The 23,661-nt window shown below is 44.5% G+C and overlaps 1 protein-coding gene across 1 annotated transcript in view; it reads right to left on the reverse strand.

The window, feature by feature from the left end:
- Window positions 1-23,661, reverse strand: part of LOC144695735 (uncharacterized) — a 47,344-nt gene that overhangs the window by 16,885 nt on the left and 6,798 nt on the right. The window contains exons 3-8 of the mRNA XM_078566694.1: window positions 16,021-16,284; window positions 15,393-15,500; window positions 15,112-15,195; window positions 8,136-8,258; window positions 6,105-6,197; window positions 2,604-2,705 (exon numbers count right to left, since the gene is read on the reverse strand). Coding sequence (XP_078422820.1) covers window positions 2,604-2,705; window positions 6,105-6,197; window positions 8,136-8,258; window positions 15,112-15,195; window positions 15,393-15,500; window positions 16,021-16,284 — 774 coding nt within the window. The remainder of the gene's footprint in view (window positions 1-2,603; window positions 2,706-6,104; window positions 6,198-8,135; window positions 8,259-15,111; window positions 15,196-15,392; window positions 15,501-16,020; window positions 16,285-23,661) is intronic.

Below are 23,661 nucleotides of genomic sequence, written 5' to 3' on the forward strand. Positions count from 1 at the left end.
AGAAGTTATGGAAGGTATAAGAGCCAAGGGGATGGGTGGGAAGCATGAGTTGGCATTGGTTGGCATGGGGGCTCTAAGGAGCCATGGGGGGCAGAGGGGGTGAGTCAGCATGGGTTGACATGGGGCAGTAAGGGGCCATAAGTGTGGGACGGGGGCAAGTGTTGGCATGGAAGTGGTATGGGGAGTGGATGGGAAGACGAGGGGGTTTGAGGAATAAGGGCTAGGGGGCTTAAAAACTCACAATACAACTGGGACGAAGTCCCAGAGAACTGAGGCAGGCCTTCTAACCAGGCGCCTATACTCCCCTTCCAGGCCAAAGAGCCCGACTTAATCTTGTACCCTCCCCTGACACACCTTCCAAACTGAAAATAAAATCTCACCACTTTGGGGCCTTTATGCTGAGGCATGGGTGGTGAGTCAGGGAACTTCTTGACTCAAGCTGCCTAGTTCGGTGGTGAAAAGGAGGGATTTGAAAACAAGCCTGAGAATTTTCAAATCAAGGCATTGCTTGACCGAAACCAATGTAGATCAGCGAGCACAAGGGTGATGGGGTATCGTGATTTGGAACAAGTTACAAGGGCAGCAGTGTTTTGGATGACCTCAACTTTTTGGAGGGTAGAATTTGGGAGACTAGCCAGGGATGCATTGGAATTGTCAAGGCTAGAGATAACGATGGCTCGACTGAGTATTACAGCAGTAGATCAGCTGAGACATTGGTGAAACCAGGCGATGTTATGAAGTTTGTCTTAGTGATGACACGAATATGAGGTTGGAAGCTCCTCTCGGGATGAAATGTGACACCAAGGTTGCGAACAGACTGGCTTAATCTCAGCTATTGCCAGGGAGAGGGATGGAATCAGGAACTCGGGAATGCAGTTTGGAGCGGGTTCATAAACAATATCTTCAGTCATCTGAGTATTTAATTGGAGGAAATTTCTGATCATCCAGTGCGGGATGTCGGTTAAACAGACTGATAAATTCAGTAATGGTGGAGGAGTGGAGCGAAGTGGTGGGTGAGGCAGAGCTGGGTATTGTCAGAGTCCACATGAAAAATAATCCTTTGTTTTTGAATGTCGTCACCAAGGAACCAGCAGGTAGAGATGAGAAATTGGAGTGGCCAAGAACAGATCCTTGCCAACAACCGAAGTAATGGTGTTACTGCTGCAAGTGACCTTCTGACGACGATTAGATAGATAAGAATGGAGCCAGTTGAGTGCAGTCCCACCCAGCTGGACAACAGTGGAGACAGCTGAGAAGGGTAGCGTGGTGAACTGCGTCCAAGGCTGCAGGCGGGTCAAGAAGAACAAGGAGAGAAAGTTTACCTTTGTCACAGTCACATAGGGTGGCATCAGTGACTTTGATAAGAGATGTTTCTGTGATAAAGAAATCTGGCTGTGCCAGAAATTGATTGGAGGGATTCAAACATGAATTTCTAGGAAAGGTGGCAATGGATTTGGAAGGCAACAGCACATTCAAGGTCTTTGGAGAGGAAAGGGAGGTTGGAGATCAGGTGGCAGGTTGCTAGGGGATAAGGGCTGATTTCTTGGGGAGGGGGGGTGATGATGGCAGACTTAATGGAGAGAGGGAGAGTCTGGAACAATATCAGCTAAGATGGTACCAGGTGGGGACAGTGTGTGTTCAGCAGTTTAATACAAATAAGATTCAAGGGAGCAGGAAGTGGGTTTCTTGACAAGATGAGTTCAGAGAAGGCATGTGGAGAGTTAGAAGAGAAACTACAGGAAGATGTGAGCTCAGGGCTAGGGCAGGGGTTATCATCATTGGAATTTTGGCCAGGTGGGCTAGTGGAAGGGAGGGATGTGGCAGAGGCATCTGGTCTTGATCTTAATGCCAAAGTCGTCCACGTGCTCCCACTGCTGGAGGTGAGGGTGGAAGGGACAGGTGAGGGAGGTTTAGGAAGAGGGTCTGCAGTAAAGAAGCTGGGTGTTATCTTTGTTATCTCTGGAATAACAAGCAGCTTTAGCAGATAAGAGAGAGCAGGAAGGCAGGGCTTGATGGTGCTTTAAGCGGTCCAGCCAGATCCAGTTCACACAATTAATAGATTTGATTGTGACAACTCCCAATTCACATCATCATAAAACTAGATATTGTGCAGTAAAGGTAGGCTCCTGATCATAAAGAATGTGGGACCTACTTAACCAGGAGTCCAGTACCACTGGATTAAAGGGAATATTTAAGCTAACACTCATCCAGTCAATCCATACCCAAACATATTATTCTAAAGTATCTCAGAGGTCCAGTGTGTCAAACTGCCAGGTTAGTAAATTGAATCCTTTCATTCCATATAACAAAATCCCAATGGCTAATGCTAGAATGAAGAATTTTGGTCAGGATTTGCACTTTAGCACTTTTGACATAAACCGGGCAATGATATCACACAGTGATTCCACACTCCCAGCTCAAAATGTTCTTTACTCAGTACAAATTAGTGGTTAGATAGTCATGGGCTGGTGGTACAGAAGTTTCTAATATGCACTTCTGTGGTGTCCAGGAGTGAGTGATGTGGAAAATCTCAATCAGTGAAAGTTCGTTGCACACATTACAACAGTTTTGATACAACTTATAACTGTGTCAACTTTACTTACATATGGTGTAAATGGCATGAATTATCAGAACTAAAAAGAATGGCACCAACACAGCAAGGATTAAGCTTATTTGTAGATTGTCTGCTGCCTCACGTCCTTTATCTGTAATGGATATCACCATATAAATACACAAACTGCAGTTCAAACTAGCACATTATTTAAAAGACTCTTAAGAATTATAATATATTCAAAACAATTATGAGAGGAAGCTAGCGAGAAATGTAAAAACAGATAGCAAGAGTTTCTATGGGAATTTAAAAAGGAAAAGAGTAGGTAAAGTGAGTGATGGTCCTCTGGAGAGTGACAATGGGGAGTTAATAGTAGATAATAAGGAACTGGAGGATGAAATGAACAAATATTTTGCTTCTGCCTTCACTATTGACAATACAAAGAACATTCCAGTAATAGTTATAAATCAGGAGGTGAAAGGGAGAGAGGAACTTGGTGAAATTACAATTACTAGGGAAGCGATATTGAACAAACTAATGCAGGTTTGTTGGAGCTATGGGCTGACAAGTCTCCAGGTCCTGATGGACTTCATCCTAGAGTGTTAAAAGGAGTGGCTAATAAGGTAGATCATGTGTTGGCGTTAATTTTCCAAAATTTGCTAGACTCTAGGAAGATTCCATCAGACTGGAAAGTAGCAAATATAACCCCTCTATTCAAGAAGGGAGGGAGGCAAAAAACAGGAAACTATAGGCCAGTTAGCCTGATGTCTTTCATGGGGAAGGAGTTAGAATCAATCGTTAAGAAGGTTATAGGTGGGCACTTAGAAAACTTCAAGGTAATCAGGAAGAGCCAGCATGGTTTTGTGGAAGGGAAATTATGTTTAACCAGTTTATTGGAGTTCTTTGAAGGAGTAACACGCGCTGTGGATAAAACGGTATTTGATTAGGTGCCACACCAAAGGTTATTGCGGAAAATAGAAGCTCATGGTATAGGGGGTAGCATCCCAACATGAACAGTAAATTGGCTGGCTGGAAGAAAACAGAGTATGCCTAAATAGGTCTTTTTCAGATTTGCAGGATGTGACAAGTGGAGTCACACAGGGGTCTGTGCTGTGGCCTCAACTTTTTACAATTTATATCAATGACTTAGATGAGGGGGGGCGCGAAGGCATGATAGCTAAATTTGCAGATGACACAAAAATCGGTATGAAAGTATGTTGCGAAGAGGACATAAAGAGATTGCAGACAAATATCAATAGGTTCAGTGAGTGGACAAAAATATTGCAGATGAAGTATAATGTGGGGAAATGTGAAGTTGTTCACTTTGGCAGGAAGAATAAAAAAAACAGAATACTACTTAAGTGGAGATCGACTGAAGAATTCCAAGGTGCAGAGGGATTTAGGTGTTCTAGTGTACGAGTCACAAAAAAGTTTGTATGCAGGTGCAGCAAGTAATTAAAAAGCTAATGGAATGCTATCCTTTATTACTTTTATTTTCAATTCCTCTTGTAATAATGGTATGCTTCAGTTATAAAGAACATTGGTGAGACCACATCTCAAATACTGTGTGCAGTTTTGGTCTCCTTATTTAAGGAAGGATGTAAATGCATTGGAGGCAATTCAGAGGAGGTTTACTAGATTGATGCCTGGAATGAGTGGGTTGTCTCATGAGGATAGGTTGGACAGACTGGGCTTGTTTCCATTGGAGTTTAGAAGAGTGAGAGGTGGCCTGATTGAAGTATGTAAGATCCTGAACAGTCTTGACAAGGTAGACATGGAAAGGATGTTTCCTCTTGTGGGTGAGTCCAGAACTAGGGGGCACTGTTTTAAAATTAGGGGTCACCCTTTTAGGACAGAGATGAGGAGAATTTTTTCCTCTCAGAGGGTTGTGAGACTTTGGAACTCTCTGCCTCAGAAGGCGGTGGAGGCGGGGTCATTAAATATTTTTAAGGCGGGGTAGATAGATTTTTGTTAGGCAAGGGAATCAAAGGTTATCGGGGGAGATGAGAATGTGGAATTCGAAACACAAACAGATCAGCCATGATCTTATTGAATGGCTGAGCAGGCTTGAGGGGCCGAATGGCCCACATCTACTCCTATTTCGTATGTTTGTATGATGTAACATATACTCCATGGCTTTCTACAACACACAGCTCATTCAAAAAATGTCAATAGAAAGGCTGATAATTATTACCCTTTACAAGAACAGAATTCATTGTCCAAAACGCACAGCATCAGAACATGCACCATTAATCTGGTGCCAAAATAGAAAGTAGGTTATTTTGATAGGAATAAATTTACTTTAACCATATATATTGTATTCTACCCTAGGAAAGTGCCAAGTTCCAAATGTCTTAAACAAGTTATGTTCCTTTTTGGATCAAATATTTTTCCCACTCCATGTCCTCCCCACTTTGCATCAGCTATGGCTCAAAAGGATGAAATGCCAACTTGGTCTCTAGTGTCCATCAACTGAACTAACCACTGAGTGGCTTAGAGTCAAAAGAGCTTAATATTGTGCCTCTTTTCTTGTGCTAGACACCAGCTCTCAAAATGAGGCCACTAAACTCTATATATTCTTAATGCTGTTCCCAATTTTCCTGCGCTCGCCAGTGTAAATGTGGCAAAATGACTGCAATTAGTTCTCCTAATCACACAATTCCTGACACAACATTGCTTCCAAAATGATCCAATAGTCTGAAATGCAGGAACTGGAATGGCAAGCCATAGGTCCCCTCTGGCTTCCGTTTGGGAAGTCAGTCCCTCCAAAAGGCTGAGGGGCGACCTAAAAGAGGTCTTCAAAATTATGACAGGTTTTGATAGAATAGACACAATGATAAGCTACCACTTGTCGGACAGAGAAATCTAGAGGCCATCGATAAAAGATCATCACCAAGAAATCAAATAGGGAATTCAGAAGAAATCTCCTTAGCCAAATTGTGGAGAGAGTGCAGAACATGGTAGCACATGCAGGGGTTGATGTGAATAGCACCAATCTATTTAGGAGAAAGCCAGTTAAGCATATATGAGAGGGAAAAGAAGGGTAATGTCATAACAGTTAGATAAGAAAGGATGAAGAGGAGGTTTGGGTGGAGCATTAATGCTGGAATGGACTGGCTGGGCAAAATGGTTCGTTTCTGCACTGTCCTCTCTAAGTAATTCTAGGTATTCATTAAATTCTCACTCAGGCAAAAAGTTTAGGGAGTTTAGGAGAAATTTCTTTCCATAGGACAGAAAACTTTACCACAGGGAGCGGTTGAAAGGGGAACCATTTCATCCATTAGAGGAAATTTGGATAAGTGTTTGAAGCAGAGGGCAATACAGGGCTACGAGGAAAGAGCAGGACAGAGGGGGTTAGGTTCAGATTGGTCCAGCAAAGTGGCACAGACACAATGGTCTCCTTCTGCACAGGAAACATCAATCGTTCGATAGTTTCCAATATAGACTGTGGCAAAATGACTATGCAATTAAGTTCTCCTAATCACACCGCTCCTGACACATCATTACTTCCAGAATTCATTTGTTGGCTACAATTTTCTCATGGAACACTCACCAACTGTTCGCTTCACAATCAGAAAGAGTGATGCACCCAACACGCTGAATTCGCCTGATGTAGTTACTGCATCCATTTGCATCAGACAGCAAGCTGGCAACAGATAAAACAGAATTACAGAGTGCACACAGATTACATTTACACACACTAAATCCTGATCTGCCTGCCTCCTGCTGTGCCCCTGGGAAGTGTAACCAGTCAAGAAAAGCAGAGGGAAGATTTCCTCTATTTTGTGTTTGGGATTATTGGATCATCTGGATGCAGCAAATGCAGGGAAAGTGCACACCCTTAGCAGCCTGCCAGATATTTTAACCAATTAAAATGAGAGAGAAGATCAGGGCCTTGCTTATGGGTGTTTACACCTCTCTGCCCAATTCTCCTGTATTTGTTATGCCCAGGTGGTTCAATGCTCCCAGGAGCAGAAATATTTGCCTTTTTATCTTGCTCTACCGAGATCGTGGTCCATGTGTGTGAGGGTGTAGGTACCAACCGTGGCTGTAGCATTTCTCTCCACAAATGCTGCCGAGTATACCCAGCATTTTGTTTTTATTTCAGTTCTCCAGTAAGTACAGTATTTTCCTTTCGCTAAGAAAGTACTTGATGGGGCTGTGAACTGCCTGAACTTGTGAAAAATGCAATTTGCAGAGCACAGCATTCCCAGTCTAGCTCCTACAAGTATAGGAGACATCCAGTCACACACCAAATAACATCCACAAACTGCCCTTGGAACATTATAAAAATTTACTAAATGACAAAACTGGAAAGAACTTTAAAAATCTTGTGCTATTTCTGGTCAGTCCTTGCTCCCAGTCTGTTCCTGGTCACGTAGATAGTGCAATGAAAATTGATAATGGCTGGGATTTTCCAGCTGTTCTAGTCCGGCTGAAAGTCAATGGCTTTTGGCTGGCCCGCTGCAGGTCCTGCCATGGCATTGCCGGAAAATCCCGGCATATGTTACTGTTTTGGAGTTTTACCTCCTCTTGGAGTTAATTACGAACCAAACATTTTTGGCATGAGGTTCACTCGCTGAAATTAATTCGCCACCAGACCCAAACATTATTTATTTCACAACGATTACCATTTGGGCTGTCATATCTTGACTGGTGATGGCCCCATCATCTGGAGCTCAATCTCACTCACTTTTCCAGAACCGTTTTATTCAATTCGGGGTCAAGGGGAGCTGAAGCCTATCCCGACAGGCAATGGGCACTAGCTGGGGGAGCCGGGGCAGGGGGTGGTGGGGGCCGGGGTACACTCAGGACAGGACTCCAGTCCATCACAAGGCACAAACATACACATTAAGGGGGAATTTTAACTGTAGCCAATCCACCTAACCAGCACATCTTTGGATGGTGGGGAGGAAACCAGAGCACCTGGCGGAACCCCACAAAGGCACATGGAAAATGTACAAACTCCACACAGACAGACACCCAAGGTCAGAATCGAACCTGGGTCCCTGGAGCTGAGAGACAGCAGCGCTAACCACTGCCCCTTATCTGGAACTATCAACATAGAAACTCTAATTCTCATTTTTGCCCCTTCCTAGTTCCAACCTTTGGAATGTGGGGGGTGCTGGGGAATGGACATTAATATATGGAGGTACTACGTCAGTGGTACATGTATAATGAAAAGGTCCAGCATCTATTTCTGAACCCTTCCGTAAAATATGTAAAAAGAGAGGTGGAGATTACATGGCATGTCCTCCACCAAGTTTTTAAAAAATAAAATAAAATTGGCCACTGAAGAAAATGCAGGGACAGAGTCCCTCGACTGGGTCCACAGTACTACATCTGGAGACAGCCAATTTACATTCAACCCTCCTGAATTTCCTCTACTCCCCCTCCACCACTCCCAATATTCACCAGAAACGCAGCAGATCTAAATTTGAACCACCACATCGAAAAGCCTCCCTTATCACTCTCTAAATTCCAACCTGACCACAGAATCCAAATCTGACCAACCCCCATCCCAACATTGACCGTGAGGTTTTTGAGCGTGTGATGCAAACATATAATTTATGTCTGAACTTACATCTGGTCTTTGAGAACATAGTTAACCTTCTATTGTCACAAGCCTTCACGAAAATCGATAACATGGGCGGTATTAGCAAGAGACAGAAAAACACCAACAAGAGCACTGGGGTTGTGTGAGGTCCTATTAAAAGAAAAACAAGAGCTGAATCAAATTACACACATTCATAAATGAGAGATTAAATGCCACTGTTGGTTAATTTATCATCGTGACTCTCAATGACAAGAATACGCAACATCCAGTCATTTGTATGTGGTGACTTTTATAAATTGATTGGGGGTAACGTAGCAGACATAACATTTGGATTTCCAAAGGCCCTTTGATAAGGCTTATGGTTAAGGTCAATGAATATGGAGTCAGGAAATAAGTAGCAGAATGTATAGGAAACTTGGAAAATAAATGGCAAAATGGGTATAGGAGCAATTTGACCAACCCATCCTTCCCCACCATGTGATCTACCTGTATACGTATGGTGTGTGCTTGTGCATGTGGTGTGTGCATGTGGTGTGTGTGTGGTGTGTTTATGTCTGTGTGTCTAAGAGAAAGCCGGACTGTATTTTATTATTTTACTTAGATCAGCTTAAGTACAATAAAGCTAACATCTTTCTTTGTTCAATTCAAAAATACCTATCCAATTGGTTCTTTTATGATCACAGCGCTTAAATAGTTAAGTACTCACAAAATTGTTAAGCATATCCTTTTCAAAGCGAAAACCCTGTTGTGGTGAAATGAGCAGAGGAAAAAGAGGAGCAATTCAACTCCTCCTCACCTGATCATAATACTGAGGCTCTTTGACCAGGCAGATGAAGCAAAGTTGTTTCCACTTATGGGGAGACCAAAACTAGCGGTCATAAGTTTAACATAATCATAAATAAATCCCACAGGTATTCAGGTGAGACCTCTTTACCTAAAAAGTGGTTAGAATGTGGATTTGCTGCCCCAAGGAGTGGTTGAGAGGAAGAGCATAGATGCATTTAGAAGAAGGATATGAGGGCAGAAGGAATAGAAGGAAATGTTGGTGAAGGTGAGGAGGATTGGGAGAGGCTAGTGTGGAGCACAGGTACTGGCATGGATCATTTGGGCCAAATGATCTGTTTCTCTGTTGTAACTCACATAAATATTGGTAAACTATTTTCTCAGAGAAGTCAATGGGCATTATTATGTCCTTTATTGATCAGATGTACAGACAACATAGCACATCACGCCAGCATGCTCAATTTCGAAAAGAAACCTACAACCCCCCAAGAGACGGCAACCTACAGTAGAGGTGCCATAACTCTGTCAATGCAGAATGGCTCTGATGGCCATAGAAAGCACAGCTCTAACCTGCTGACTGGAACAGGGCAGCCTGAGTTATTCTGTCTCTTCTTTATGTGGCAGGGCGCTGAATGAGATTATAGTGAAATGTATTAACTTTTCCCCAGTGGTCAGGATCAGCACTCTCCTAATCTAAGACAGACCTGAAATTTGTTCCCTGGAGGAAAGGACATTGACCAGGCACATTATGCACTCCAGGAGAGTTTCAGTAACTGAGAGAGTCACACAGCCATGGGGAAAATTGAGGCAAAGTATTATCATCTACTCCCAGTTGCACCAGTGGCCCAAATCTTTCAGTGCCTGGATCATTGGAGATGAGACGTACGTTGAGAGATGCACAAGTCCTGCTGCACAGGCATACGTGCTAATAGCCTGGGAAATTTAAACTTCTGATGGACTGACTACCTGCTGCCTGGGAGCCTCTGTGAATATCTCTGTTCTTGAGCTTGGTCGGAGACTTGGGCCAGATACACGGGACTGAACTGCATACTTACCCTAGAAATGTTGGACAGTTTAATATCTGGTCTAAATCAGTATTTTGCCAGACTAAGTCAACTGAGCATGACATCTCCCCGAATCATGATTCCCCAACCATCTGACTACCCCCAACACTCCCCACCCCCACCCAACTCAACCCGATTATCCCGACCACATGACTACGCACCCGACCAGACAACTACCTCCCCACCAACCAGGCCTGACTACTTCTCCCAGATCAGACCTGACTATCCCCCCAACCAGATCCAACTAACCCTACCCCCCCCCCCCAAACCAGATTCATCTACACCTCTACCAAACCCGAATAACACCCTCCCCCTAACCAGATCCAAATTCCCTCCCACCAGAGCGGACTAACCCTCCCTGGCTAGATCTAACTAACCCCCTCCCACCAGGCCCAACTACCCTGGAACCACCAACCCCATCAACCTGACCAGGCACAACTACCCCTCCGTGCCACTGCTCCCCAACCACCCTCTCCATTCCACTGCCCCTCCAGCCAGACCTGACTACCCTCTCCAATCCACTGCCCCTGAAACAAAGTCGATTACCCCCTCCACATTACTGCCCTCAACACTCTCCCACTCCACTGCTCCCTCAACAACCCGACTATTCTTTGGCCAGACCAAACTAATCCCCAACCCAAATACCACCCAACTCCCGGCAGCCCCTCTCAGCCTCCCGACTACCCACCCCAACCACCTACTCCCCCCAACCAGATTCGACTACCCCTTGACCCAACTACCCACTCACCCATACACTAATCCACAACCATTCATTAAAAAAACATGCCCAAACACAACAGCCCCGTGATAAAAAGGGGCAGGTCCTCTCCTTCCCCTGACTCTCCTCCACTCAGGGGACCGACCCTGCGGAGCCCATGTCCGCTTCAGCCAGGATCAGAAGATACGGCTGGATATGGGTAGCATCACCAGGTCAGAGAAAGCTTCCTGGTAGTGGCCACACACCCAGCATTACCGCCAACTGGAAGATCGAGGGCAACGTCTTCAGCTCTCCAGTTTTTAATAAAGTACATTCCTTGGGAAACAAACCCTGATGTTTGCCACACTGAAGTTATGCCCCATGTAATTTTGAACAAAGGCCAGGCAAAGACAATTGCAAAGGTGAATGGATCACCAGGAGACTGAGATTTGCCGCTTTAGTATCCGACAGCACTGGGTAACCTCACAAAGGCTCAGCAAAAGCTTACGTAAAACTTCTGCACATTTTAAGGGTTTATTAATTCGTTGTTCGCTTGGAAAACTGTCTACAGGAAATCTTAAAACCTGTACAACACCAGCCTTGGTAAGCTGCTGCTACTTCTCGTGTTTTGTGACCGCCTATGGAGGTGGTAAAAGTTTCAAAGATTTTTTGCTGAATGTTTAGATTAATAAGGGTTAATTTAGACTGGAAGAAAAAAAAGAGAGAACATATCTGTTTCTCTCTCCACAGGGCTGCCTTAACTTGTTGAGTGTATCAGAGTTAATATTTCAGGTCAATAACCTTCCATCTGGACTGTGTCCATCCATCAATGCTATTAGTACAATGATTTTTACTTTTATAATGCTGCCCTTGAAGGCAAATAGTATTCACATGAATGCACTCCCACTAAGCTGCAGGGACTGTAATATTATAGTCTTGCCTCCCCTATCTCTGTAACCCACTCCAGCTCTATCCCAAGATCACTGCACTCCTCTAATTCTGGTCTTGTGGGCATCCCTGATTTAATCATTTCTCCATTGGCAGCCATGCATTCCACTGCCCTGATCCAAAGCTCTGGAATTCCCTCCCTAAACCACTCATTTTCTCTACCTCCTTCAAGACACTCCTTGAAACCTATCCTTTTTTGCCAAGCTTTTGGTCACCTGTCCTAATGTTTCCTTAGGTAGCTGGGTGTCAATTTTTAAATTTCATTACGGTCCTGTCAAAAGTCTTTGGACACTTTATAACATTAAAATGAATGCAAGTTATTATTGTTGGACCTGAATAACATTTAATCTTGGGTTGACAAGTGATGGGCAACATTCATGCTGCAGAACTGGCAGGTAACATCGACCAGGAACAGGAGAGAGTCTCTGTCACCCACACTCCCAATTCCACGGTTAGAATCAAACGGTACATCATTGCGGGGACACTGTCACCAGATGGATTGCAGCAGATCAAGGTAAAGGACCAACAGTTTTTACTCATTCATTCATGAGATTGGGAAGGTGAGCATTTATTGCCCGCTCTTCCCCTTGAGAAGTTGGTGGTGGACTGCGGTGTCGCCACACTTAATGCAATATTTGGCCTGCTCGGTCATTTCAGGTAGCAGTTAATCACATTTCTGCGAGTAGGCCAGACCAGGCAACGGTAGCAGACTTCCTTCCCTAAAGGACATCAGTGAACCAGATGGGTTTTTACAACAATCTGGAAGTTTCATGGTCACCATTGTAAGTACTAGCTTTTTATTCCTGATTTATTGAATTTAAATTTGCCAGCTGAAATTTCAACTCATATCTCCAAATCATTGGCTCAGTCTTCTGGTTTACTAATCCAGCAGCAATCACAACTCTTGGGCCAGCATTTATTGTCCATCTCTAGGTGGTGGTGGTGAGCTGCCTTCTTGAACCGCTGCAGTCCATGCGGTGTAGGTACACTCACAGTGCTGTTAGGAAGGGAGTTCAAGGTCTTGACCCAGCAACAGTGAAGGAACGGCCGATATATTTCCAAGTCAGGATGGTGAGTGACTTGGAGGGGAACTTCTAGGTGGTGGTGTTCCCATCTACCTCCTGCCCTTGTCCTTCTAGGTGGTAGCGGTCGTGGGTTTGGAAGGTGCTGTCTAAGGAAACTTGGTAAATTCCTGCAGTGCATCTTGTAGATGGTACACACTGCTGCTACTGTGCATGGGTGGTGGAGGGAGTGAATGTTTGTGGATGAGATGCCAATCAAGCGGGCTGCTTTGTCCTGGATGGTGTCAAGCTTCTTGAGTGCTGTTGGAGCTGCAGTCATCCAGGCAAGTGGGGAGTATTCCATCACACTCCTGACTTGTGCCTTGTAGATGGTGGACAGGCTTTGGGCAGTCAGGAGATGAGATAATCATCACCCAATTCCTAACCTCTAACCTGCTCTTGTAGCCACAGTATTGATATGGCTAGTCCAGTTCAGTTTCTGATCAACGGTCAATGATAACCCCAGGATGTTGATAGTGGGGGATTCAGTTATGGTAATGCCACTGAACATTAAAGGGTGATGGTGGGATTCTCTCTTGTTGGAGATGGTCATTGTCTGACGCTTTTGTGACGTGAGCCAGAATATTGTCCAGGTCTTGCTGTATTTGGACACGGACAGCTTCAGTATCTGAGGAGTCGTGAATGGTGCTGAACATTGTGCAATCATCAGTGAACATCCCCACTCCTGACCTTATAATGGAAGGAAGATCATTAATGAAGCAACTGAAGGTGGTTGGGCCAAGGACACTCCCTTGAGGAACTCCTGCAGTGATATCCTCGTGCTGAAATGACTGACCTCCAACAACCACATCCATCTTCCTTTGTGCTAGGTATGACTCCAACCAGTGGAGAGTTTTTCCCGATTGCCATTGACTCCAGTTTTGCCAGGGCTCCTTGATGCCACATTCAGTCAAATGTTGCCTTGATGTCAAAGGCAGTCACTCTGACCTCACCTCAGGAGTTCAGCTCTTTTGCCCATGTTTGAACCAAGGTTATAACGAGATCAGGAGCTGAGTGGCCCTGGCGGAACCCAAACTGGGTGTCAGTGAGCAGGTTATTGCTAAGCAAGTGCCTTTTGATAGCACTGTTGATGACCCCTTCCTTTATTTGACTGATGATTGAGAGTAGAATGATGGGACGGTAATTGGCCAGGTTGGATTTGTCCTGCTTTTTGTGTGGGCAATTTTCCACATAGCTGGTTAGATGCCAGTGTTGTTGCTGCACTGGAACAGCTTGGCTAGGAGCGTGGAAAGTTCTGGAGCACAAGTCTTTAGTACTATTGCCGGAATATTGTCAGGGCCCATAGCCTTTGCAGTATCCAGTGCCTTCAGCCGTTTCTTGATTTCACATGGAGTGAATCGAATTGGCTGAAGACTGGCATCTGTGAGGAGGAGGCCGAGGTGGAACATCCACTCGACGCTTCTGGCTGAAGATTGTAGCAAATGCTTCAGCCTCACTGATGCGCTGGGCTCCTCGATCATTGAGGATGGGGAATATGCTCCGATTCCTTTCTTCTCAGGCCTTGATGAAGGCAAAATTTCTTTGACTCGGTGTAATTTACGGAAGTGTGACTGACCAGATAAAAGGAAAATGGAACAGTGAAGCTTGTACCGATTCTCTGTGGGATCAGGCCAAGCAGTCTCAATAGTGAAGCAAGGATTTATGAGCCTGGGTCCAGTAATCAGGACTGGTGCAGACGGCAGCAAGATATAGACAGACCAACTAAGCTGATGGACAATTGTACTCCACACGGTAATATGGACCGAGTTTGCAAACTCTGGAGGTCACAAAGGTCCAATGACAGGGCCCTACAATGGCGTTGCAACAATTAACAGGTGCAAGCCCTCGTGCCAAGCAACTTGGGTCTCGTGTACACCCTGAAGGGACATGAGTTTGAATATGAATGTAGAAGGATTAGAACCGCTGAAAATATTTAACGAGGGTCCAGCAAAAACGTACACGGTCAGATTGGCAGAACATGCAGAAATATGTCCCTCACTGCTGAACATCAGGAGTGGTGCAACAAAGCTTTTGGAAAAATCAGCCACAGAGTGTTGATGTGGGTGGATTGGCCAAATGTACATAGGCTTTGCAGGGATTGCTGCTGGCAGAAGACTGATGATGGATGGTAATCATTCGTTGCAGCCAATTCCAACTTCTTCAGAAATATGGTGAGGGCGTATGAGTCGACGGGAGCAGCTCTGAGGAAATTTCCAAATTCAGTGAACTAGTTGGGCTTTTACAAAATAAAAAAATAATTTTTTTGAAGCCAGCCCACAAAATTGGCAAATTTGTCGATGTTAAATTCACAGTTTGGCAAAGTGAGATTAGAACTCAGCCGAGTTCTTCAGCTATTAACATATTGAGCTTGAATTTAGTATGCTGGAACTAGTATATTGTAGAAATAGAATTACCAACCGGGAGCAAAGAAAAAGGAGCACATACGGTACCTTCAATCCATATCCAATACCCAAACATAGTGATTAGAAGCATATAATGCACGATTGGTAGTAGATTTTCAAATAATTTAAGACCTGGAACAATAAGCAAATTCATATTAACATGACTTCAATAAATAATATTCGCACATTCAAATTAATCACTCATATGAAGGAGCGTATTTAAAATGACAGAAGCATCATATTTAATTATTTCATAGAGTCTCTATTATTAAATTGTAACATTTAAAAGCTTCAACACTAAACTCTGCAAATAACAAAGTTTGTCTTACATGTGTTGGCGTAACAGCACAAAATTATTTTGCAGGTCAAGGCAACAGCAGCATTTATCAGTGCAAAAGTGGATAATTCCATTGTATAATAATGCAGCACTGGAAAACCTGAAATAGAAAACGTATTTTAAACTTATGCTATTTGGAAAGCAATTCTTTTCCATAAAAGTATAGTCTTGAGTGTACGGTTGAGTATTGAGAATATCTGCCACTCTACATCCAATGTGGTTTTCAAGGCCCATGCACAACACTTTACAGTGTCCAAGTGTATGGATTCTCACTCTGAAGTACTCCCCATTCTGCCCCTGTAAGTCCAAGATCAAAAGAGTGTATCATACAGCACCAGTCTTCCAGTTCTCACAATGCGCAATCTGTCTGTACTCTGAAAGAGACTGTGAACTTGAACTGTGGTTTTTCACTTTGACGTTCCCAGTAAATGTAAGGAATGTATATCAGGAAAACGAACACGACCAGCTTGTGATTTTCTATCTTACTCCTTTCATGTGCCATGAAAATATTCAAAGTTCTTCCAACATTAACATCTTTAGTGAGATTCAATGTGAAAGGCGTATCAGGTGGGGTGTTATTTTTATCTGATAAATGGAATTCACTGATTGGCTTGACTCACCATAAATCACAAGAGGATAGGAAGTATTCTTCTTGCTAACAGTATTCTCCATGGTGCAAGTGTAGCTTCCGGAGTCTGATTTCATGACTTTAGAAATAATCAATGTGCTGTTGTTTCTCACGAACTGATAACGGTTGGTATTTGTGATCATTTTCTCATCCTTATGCCACAGAATGGAACTTGCTTTTCCTGCAGACACTTGACAGGTCAGTTCAATGGTGGTATCGACATAGGTAACATTGACTGAAGGCTCTGACAATGGTTCTGTGGGAGAGAAATAAAAAATGCTGAGATAAACAGGTCGGAGCATGAGGATATCACGGTTTCTCATGATGTTAGTCAAATACACCAACAAGAGCTCTGTCCTTCACACCTGCATCATTATAACATCAGCCATGAGTTGAACTTCCAAAGCCTTCATACGATCACAAAGACTGCCTACCACCAACATCACCCAATTCAGTCCCTACTTCAGCCCAGCTGCTGTGGAAAATCTCACCCATCACCCTTCTAACCCACAGACTCCACTATTCCAAAGCTCTCCTGGCTACCTCCCGTTCTCCATCCTTCAATCCAACTAAAACTCTGCTGCTGGTATCCTGTCCTGTACCATAGCCCAGTCACCCATTATCCCTGTCCTCACTGGCTTGCACTAGCCCCTGTCCCTCAAATATTTTAAATTTACAATTCTCAACCCAACACTCTTAATCTCTGTAAGATCCTCCAATCCTTCAAGTCCTCCCTGCCACTCCAGCCCCACCCACCAAAGTCTCCATTCCTCCCACTCTGGCCTCTTATTCCACCATTGATGGCTGTGCCTTCAGTCACCTACGTAACATTCCCCCCATTAACTCTTCTGCTGCTTCACTTTAATGCCACAGAAATATAAATACATATATGGATGTATACGCTGTACTGAAGGAGGCCATTCAACCGTTGTGTCCATGCTGGCCAAAAAAGAGCTATCCAATCTAATATCGCCTTCTAGCTCTTGGTCCGTAGCTTATATGCCACATAAGTGCATATCCAACTATTTTTAGAATGCAATGAGGGTTTCTGTCTTTTATACCCTTTTCATTCTTTCATGGGATGTGGGCGTAATTGGCTAGGGCAGTATTTACTGCTCATCTGTTATTTCCCTTGAGAAGGTGCTGGTAAGCTACCTTGGCGAACCGCTGCAGTCCATGTGGTGTAGGTACACCCAGTGCTGTTGGGGAAGGGGTTCTAGGATTTTGACTCAGCGACAGTGAGGGAACGGCGATATAAATAGTTGTTTGGCAGTGCAGAACTTGAGTATGGCTGAAAAAAGACATTTTGTCAAAGCCTTTCGTCTTGCACTCATCAGGACAATCGCAAGAATGCCAATGTCAGGGGAAGCAACCACTTTATACCATATGAGAAGAGTGCGCTGATCGGTTGGCCAGTGGACTCTAATTGGTGAGGCATTGCCATGGAGAATGCACCAGTTAATGGTGACTGACAGTTAAAATTTCAAACGATGTTTGGTAGTTAAGCAAGGCAGCTTGGCTCCATTTGTTCGAGGCATTGCCCTGAGAAATGAACCAGCGAATGGCTGTCACTTATTTTGTTTAGCTGAAACAGGTGCAATGGTGTACATGTTCTTTCTGTCTGAAAAGAACAGGGCCCTGTGTATTAATACATGTAGATTCCAGTACACGCAAATGCGCCACACTGTGTGCTCGCCTGACAATCTTAATTGTCAGTGTAATTTTTAGCACACTGAGGATTATTTAGCAAATGTTGTCCAATCACGGAATTATATCTAATGTTGGACACTGTGTTTTGGGTTTTGTGAGCACGGGCTGGTTGGGTATGGTCTGTACCTTGACGGTTGTGAACAGCAGAAGGGACATGCGTTTGATACGATCCACCAGTCCTAGGGACGTAGAGCCTACATACCGAGCATCATACTGGCACTGAAATTCATATACCACATTACTCATCTGTGTGTTGCTCAGATTTTTGTGATACCTTGCCTTTCCGGGGTAATCTGAGGTAGACTGAACACTTTTCAATGCCGGAGGTGAAAACTTGAGCAACAGGTGAAACTAGCTGTTCCACGCTGCTACTATACAGTAGCAATGCAAGTGGTATTTGCCACTATCAAGATGCTGCTATCAAGCCAAAAAGATGTTCTGCCTATCACACAAATGATTAATGTGGTATGTGAATTTCAGTGCCAGTGTGATGCTAGGTATGTAGGCCGTACGTCACAAAGACTGGTGGATCGTATCAAACAGCCTGTCCTTTCCACTGTTCACAATGGGCAAGGCATGGCCATACCCAACCAGCCCGTGCTCGCAAAACTCAAAACAGATTGTTCAACATTAGATGTGATTCTGGGATTGGATAACATTTGCTAAATAATCCTCAGTGTGCTAAGAATTATGCTGACAACCAATTTAAGATTTTCAGTTGGGCTCGCTGTGTGGTGCATTTGCATATACTGGAAGCTACATGTATTAATACACAGGGCCCTGTTTTTTGCAGGCAGAAAGAGCATATACACACATTGTACCTGTTTCAGCTCAGGGCAATACCTCAATCAGAGTCAAGCTGCCTGGTTTAAAATTTCAAACACTGCTTGGCAGTGAACTGTCTGTCACCATTAACTGGTGAATTCTCCATGGCAATGCCTCTAACAAACGGAGTCCACTTGCCAACCAATCAGCAGTCTCTTCCCATACAGTATAAAGTTGTTGCTTCCCCTGACATTGGCATTCTTGAAATTGTCCTGATGAGTGCGAGGCAAAAAGCTTCAGCAAAATGTCTTTTTTCAGCAATATTCAAATGGCAATACAATTCCAAGTCAGGATGGTGTGTGGCTTGGAGGAGAACTTGCAGGTCATGGTGTTCTCATGCATCTGCTGCCCGAGTCTTTCTTGATGGTAGAGATCGTGGGTTTGGAAGGTGCTGTGGAAGGAGCCTCGGTGAGTTGTTGCAGTGAATTTTGTAGATCGTACATGCTACCGCCACTGTGTGTTGATGGTGGAGGGAGTGAATGTTTAAAGTGGTGGATGAGGTGTCAGTCAAGCAGGCTGCTTTGTCCTGGATGGTGTCAAGCTGCTTGGGTGTTGTTGGATCTGGACCCATCCAGGTAAATGGAGACTATTCCAACACATTCCTGATTTGTGCCCTGTAGACGGTGGACAGGCTTTGGGAGGCAGACGGCCAGTTACTCTCCACAGGATTCCTAGCTCTTGACCTGCTCTTGTAGCCACAGTATTTATGTGGCTAGTCCAGTTCAGTTTCTGGTCAATGGTAACCACCCAGGATGTTGATAGTGGGGGATTCAGTGATGGTAATGCCATTGAATGTCAAGGGAAGATGTTTAGATTCTTTCCTCTTGGAGATGGTCTTTGCCTGGCACTTGAGTGACATGAATGTTACTTGCCACTTATCAGCCGAGCCTGGATATTGTCAAGGTCTTGCTGCATTTGGACACCGATTACCTCAATGTATGAGGAGTCGCAAATGGTGCTGAACATTGTGCAATTATCAACCAACATCCCCACTTCTGACCTTATGATGGAGGGAAGGTCAATGATGAAGCAACTGAAGATGGGTGAGCCTAGCACACTACCCTGAGGAACTCCTACAATGGTTTCCTGGGACTGAGATGATCAGCCTCCAACCATTTTCCTTTGTGCTAGATAAAAGCAAAATACTGTGGATGCTAGAAATCTAATATAAAAACAGAAAATGCTGTCAAAACTCAGCAGGTCTAACAGCATCTGTGGACAAAAAGACAGAGTTAATGCTTTGAGTCCGTATGACTCTTCTTCAGAGCTAAAGAGAAGAAAAATATGATGCAATTTATACTGTTTAAAGGGGGTGCAGCAGGTTAAGTTGGATAGAAGGCCAGCAATAGGTGAGGCAAAGGAGAGGTGTCATGAACAAAAGGACAAAGGAGTGTTAACGATAGTGATACTGGCTAAAGGAGGTGCTGATGGTGGCATTAAAGTCAGAAAGTAGAATATGATAGTAGCAGGACAAGGGTAAGCACTCTGGAAAGAACAACATGAACAAGTGACCGATGGCCCTAGCGAGGGTGGGGTGGAGAGAGGGGACGCTGGTGGGGTAAAAAAAGATCGGAAATAGGTTAAAAGGCGGGGATAAAACAATGGATAAAAATGAAAATAAATAAAAATAAAAATAAGTGGATAAAAAATAAAAATGAATATTGAAAAAAGGGGATAAAAAAAAGGGGTGAGGACGGAGGAGACAGTTCATGGTCTGAAGTTGCTGAACTCAATGTTAAGTCCGGAAGGCTGTAAAAGTGCCTAGTTGGAAGATGAGGTGCTGTTCCTCCAATCTGCATTGGGCTTCACTGGAACAATGCAGCAGGCCAAGGACGGACAAGGTGGGCATGAGAGCAGTGTGGAGTGTTGAAATGGCAAGTGACAGGGAGGTCTGGGTCATGCTTCCAGGCAGACCGAAGGTGTTCTTCTGACTGACTGTCAGTGAACAAATTATTTTTGACTGAGCTCTGCTTGATAACACTGTTGACGACCCCATTACTTTGCTGATGATCAAGAGTATGCTGATGGGGTGACAATTGGCCGGGTTGGATTTGTCCTGCTTTTTGTGTACAGGACATACCTGGGCAATTTTCCACATCGCTGGGTAGATGCCAGTGTTGTAGCTGCACTGGAACAGTTTTGCTGGGGATGCAGTAAATTCTGAGGCACAAGTCTTCAGTACCATTGCCGGAATATTGTCAGGGCCCACAGCATTTCAGGCAGTGATTTCCAGATCCCCCAACAACCTCTGGGTGAAAAATTACTCAACTCCACTTTAATCCTCTCACCAATTATTTCAAATTTATGCACCTGATTATTGACCTCTCTGTTCATGGAATTATGTCCTTCCCAGATGCTCTATCTAGCTCTCATTTTTATACACCTTAATTAAAATCTTCCCTCAGATGCCTCAGTTCAAAAGAATACTACCTCAGCCTATCCAATCTTGCATCATAACTAAAACTCTCCATTCCTGGCACCATCCTTGTAATTCTCTTCCATACCCTCTCGCATGAAATCACATTCTCCCTGACCACAACAGTATGCAGTACTCTAGCTGTAGTATAACTAATCTATTATACAGTTCTAGCATGGCCTTCCTGCTCTTGTACTCCAGACCTTGGCCAACAAACAAATGCCTCTCACATACCTTCTTGATCACCTTATTTAGTTGATCTGCTAGCTTCGGGGTTCTGTAGGCCTAGGGCCAGATTTTGGCTACTGAAGCAGGTAGCTCGGTTTGGAGAATTTCCCAAATCGCCAGACCCTTCCCGGTTAAATGGTGCCCGAGTCGTACGATTTACACGCCAGGGTGGTGAGTGCTTGCTGACCCCGGAAGCAGACCATAGGCAGTCAGGAGGTGGAAAGTGCCAAGAAGGTCTGCCTAAATTCTCTGGAACGATGTCCCAGTTGTTTCAGAAGCTTTTAGGTGCTCTAGGCCTCACTCCTCATATCCCCCCATCCTCCCATGCCATCCCATGACCCCCTCATACCTCCCCAAGCCAATTCATACCCTCCATACAATCTCGATAGCCTCCACGCCACCTCCATTGCTTCCATGCCCCACTATGCCCATTCGCCCACAATACAATATGAACAGACCCAAAGAGCCATGTAAAACAATGAGAAGTGTGGAAATGCTGAGGAAAAAAATAAACACCCATTCATAAATCCTCTTTGAAAAAATCTGCTATTCTTACAGCACCATAAAAGGGTCAGACAGGACAATTTCACTTTCAGTAAGACAGACTTTAACCACTTCATACCACTTCATTTTGTCCAAAATATACATTGAGACACTGACAAAAGGTATCACAGAAAGAACAATTTATTTTATGTGGCTATAATAAGTTAAGTAATGTCAACAATTTGCTTCAGTGGTCAAAATAGAATCCCCTGCTGAGCTAATGCATTTGTCAGTCTTGTCTCTCAGCCAAACGTTCATAATGAGCAAGGGTGGAGAACTGTTTCAGTAGAAACCGATGGCCAGGCATCTCTTAGAATTTTTTCCAAAGATTTGCCCACCACCAAGGTTAGGCTGACTGGCCTGTAATTAGTTGGACCCGGAAAAATTTATTAATTTTGCTTCCAATCTCCACCCCTCCATCATTTTCACATGGTCCATCACTGACACTTCTCTTCCCTTCCTTGACCTCTCTGTCTCAATTTCTGATGATAGACTGTCCACCAATATCCATTACAAGCCTACTGACTCCCACAGCTACCTCGACTACAGCTCCTCACACCCCGCTTCCTGTAAGGACTCCATCCCATTCTCTCAGTTCCTTCGCCTCCGGCGCATCTGTTCTGATGACGCTACCTTCAAAAACAGCTCCTCTGACATGTCCTCCTTCTTCCTTAACCGAGGTTTTCCACCCACGGTCGTTGACAGGGCCCTCAACCGTGTCCGGCCCATATCCCGCGCATCCGCCCTCACGCCTTCTCCTCCTTCCCAGAAACATGATAGGGTCCCCCTTGTCCTCACTTATCACCCCACCAGCCTCCGCATTCAAAGGATCATCCTCCGCCATTTCCGCCAACTCCAGCATGATGCCACCACCAAACACATCTTCCCTTCACCCCCCCGGCGGCATTCCGTAGGGATCGTTCCCTCCGGGACACCATGGTCCACTCCGCCATCACCACCGACTCCTCAACCCCCACCTATGGCACCTCCCCATGCCCACGCAGAAGTTGCAACACCTGCCCCTTCACTTCCTCTCTCCTCACCGTCCAAGGGCCCAAACACTCCTTTCAAGTGAAGCAGCATTTCACTTGCATTTCCCCTAACTTAGTCTACTGCATTCATTGCTCCCAATGTGGTCTCCTCTACATTGGAGAGACCAAACGCAAACTGGGCGGCTGCTTTGCAGAACACCTACGGTCTGTCCGCACGAAAGACCCAAACCTCCCTGTCGCTTGCCATTTTAACACTCCACCCTGTTCTCTTGCCTACATGTCTGTCCTTGGCTTGCTGCATTGTTCCAGTGAAGCCCAACGCAAACTGGAGGAACAGCACCTCGTCTTCCGACTAGGCACTTTACAGCCTTCCGGGCTGAATATTGAATTCAACAACTTTAGATCTTAAACTCCCCCTCCCCCTATCCCCACCCTGTTTCTCCCCCCTCCCCCTTTTTTTTTCAATAATTTACATAGATTCTTCTTTTCCTACCTATTTCCATTATTTTTAAATCTAAAACTAAAACTTTGTTAGTCTTTCCACCCCACCCCCACTAGAGCTGTACCTTGAGTATCCTGCCTTCCACTCTTAATTAGCACTTTTCTTAGATAATATCACCACCTTCAACACCTCTTTGATCCTTTTGTCTGTGACATCTTTTGATTATCTGCTCCTATCACTGCTTGCTTATCCCAACAACCACCCCACCCTCAACTTCTCTCTCCCCCCACTCCTCCACCTTAGACCAGCTTATATTTCACCTCTCCCCTAACTATACTCAGTTCTGCCGAAGGGTCGTGAGGAGTCGAAACGTTAACCGATTTCTTCTCCACCGATGCTGCCAGACCTGCTGAGTTTTTCCAGGTAATTCTGTTTTGGTTTTGGATTTCCAGCATCCGCAGTAGCTTTTAGCTTTTT

This window comes from Cetorhinus maximus, chromosome 21 (genome assembly GCF_964194155.1).
Source record: "Cetorhinus maximus chromosome 21, sCetMax3.hap1.1, whole genome shotgun sequence".
In the NCBI taxonomy this organism is placed as follows: Eukaryota; Metazoa; Chordata; class Chondrichthyes; order Lamniformes; family Cetorhinidae; genus Cetorhinus; species Cetorhinus maximus.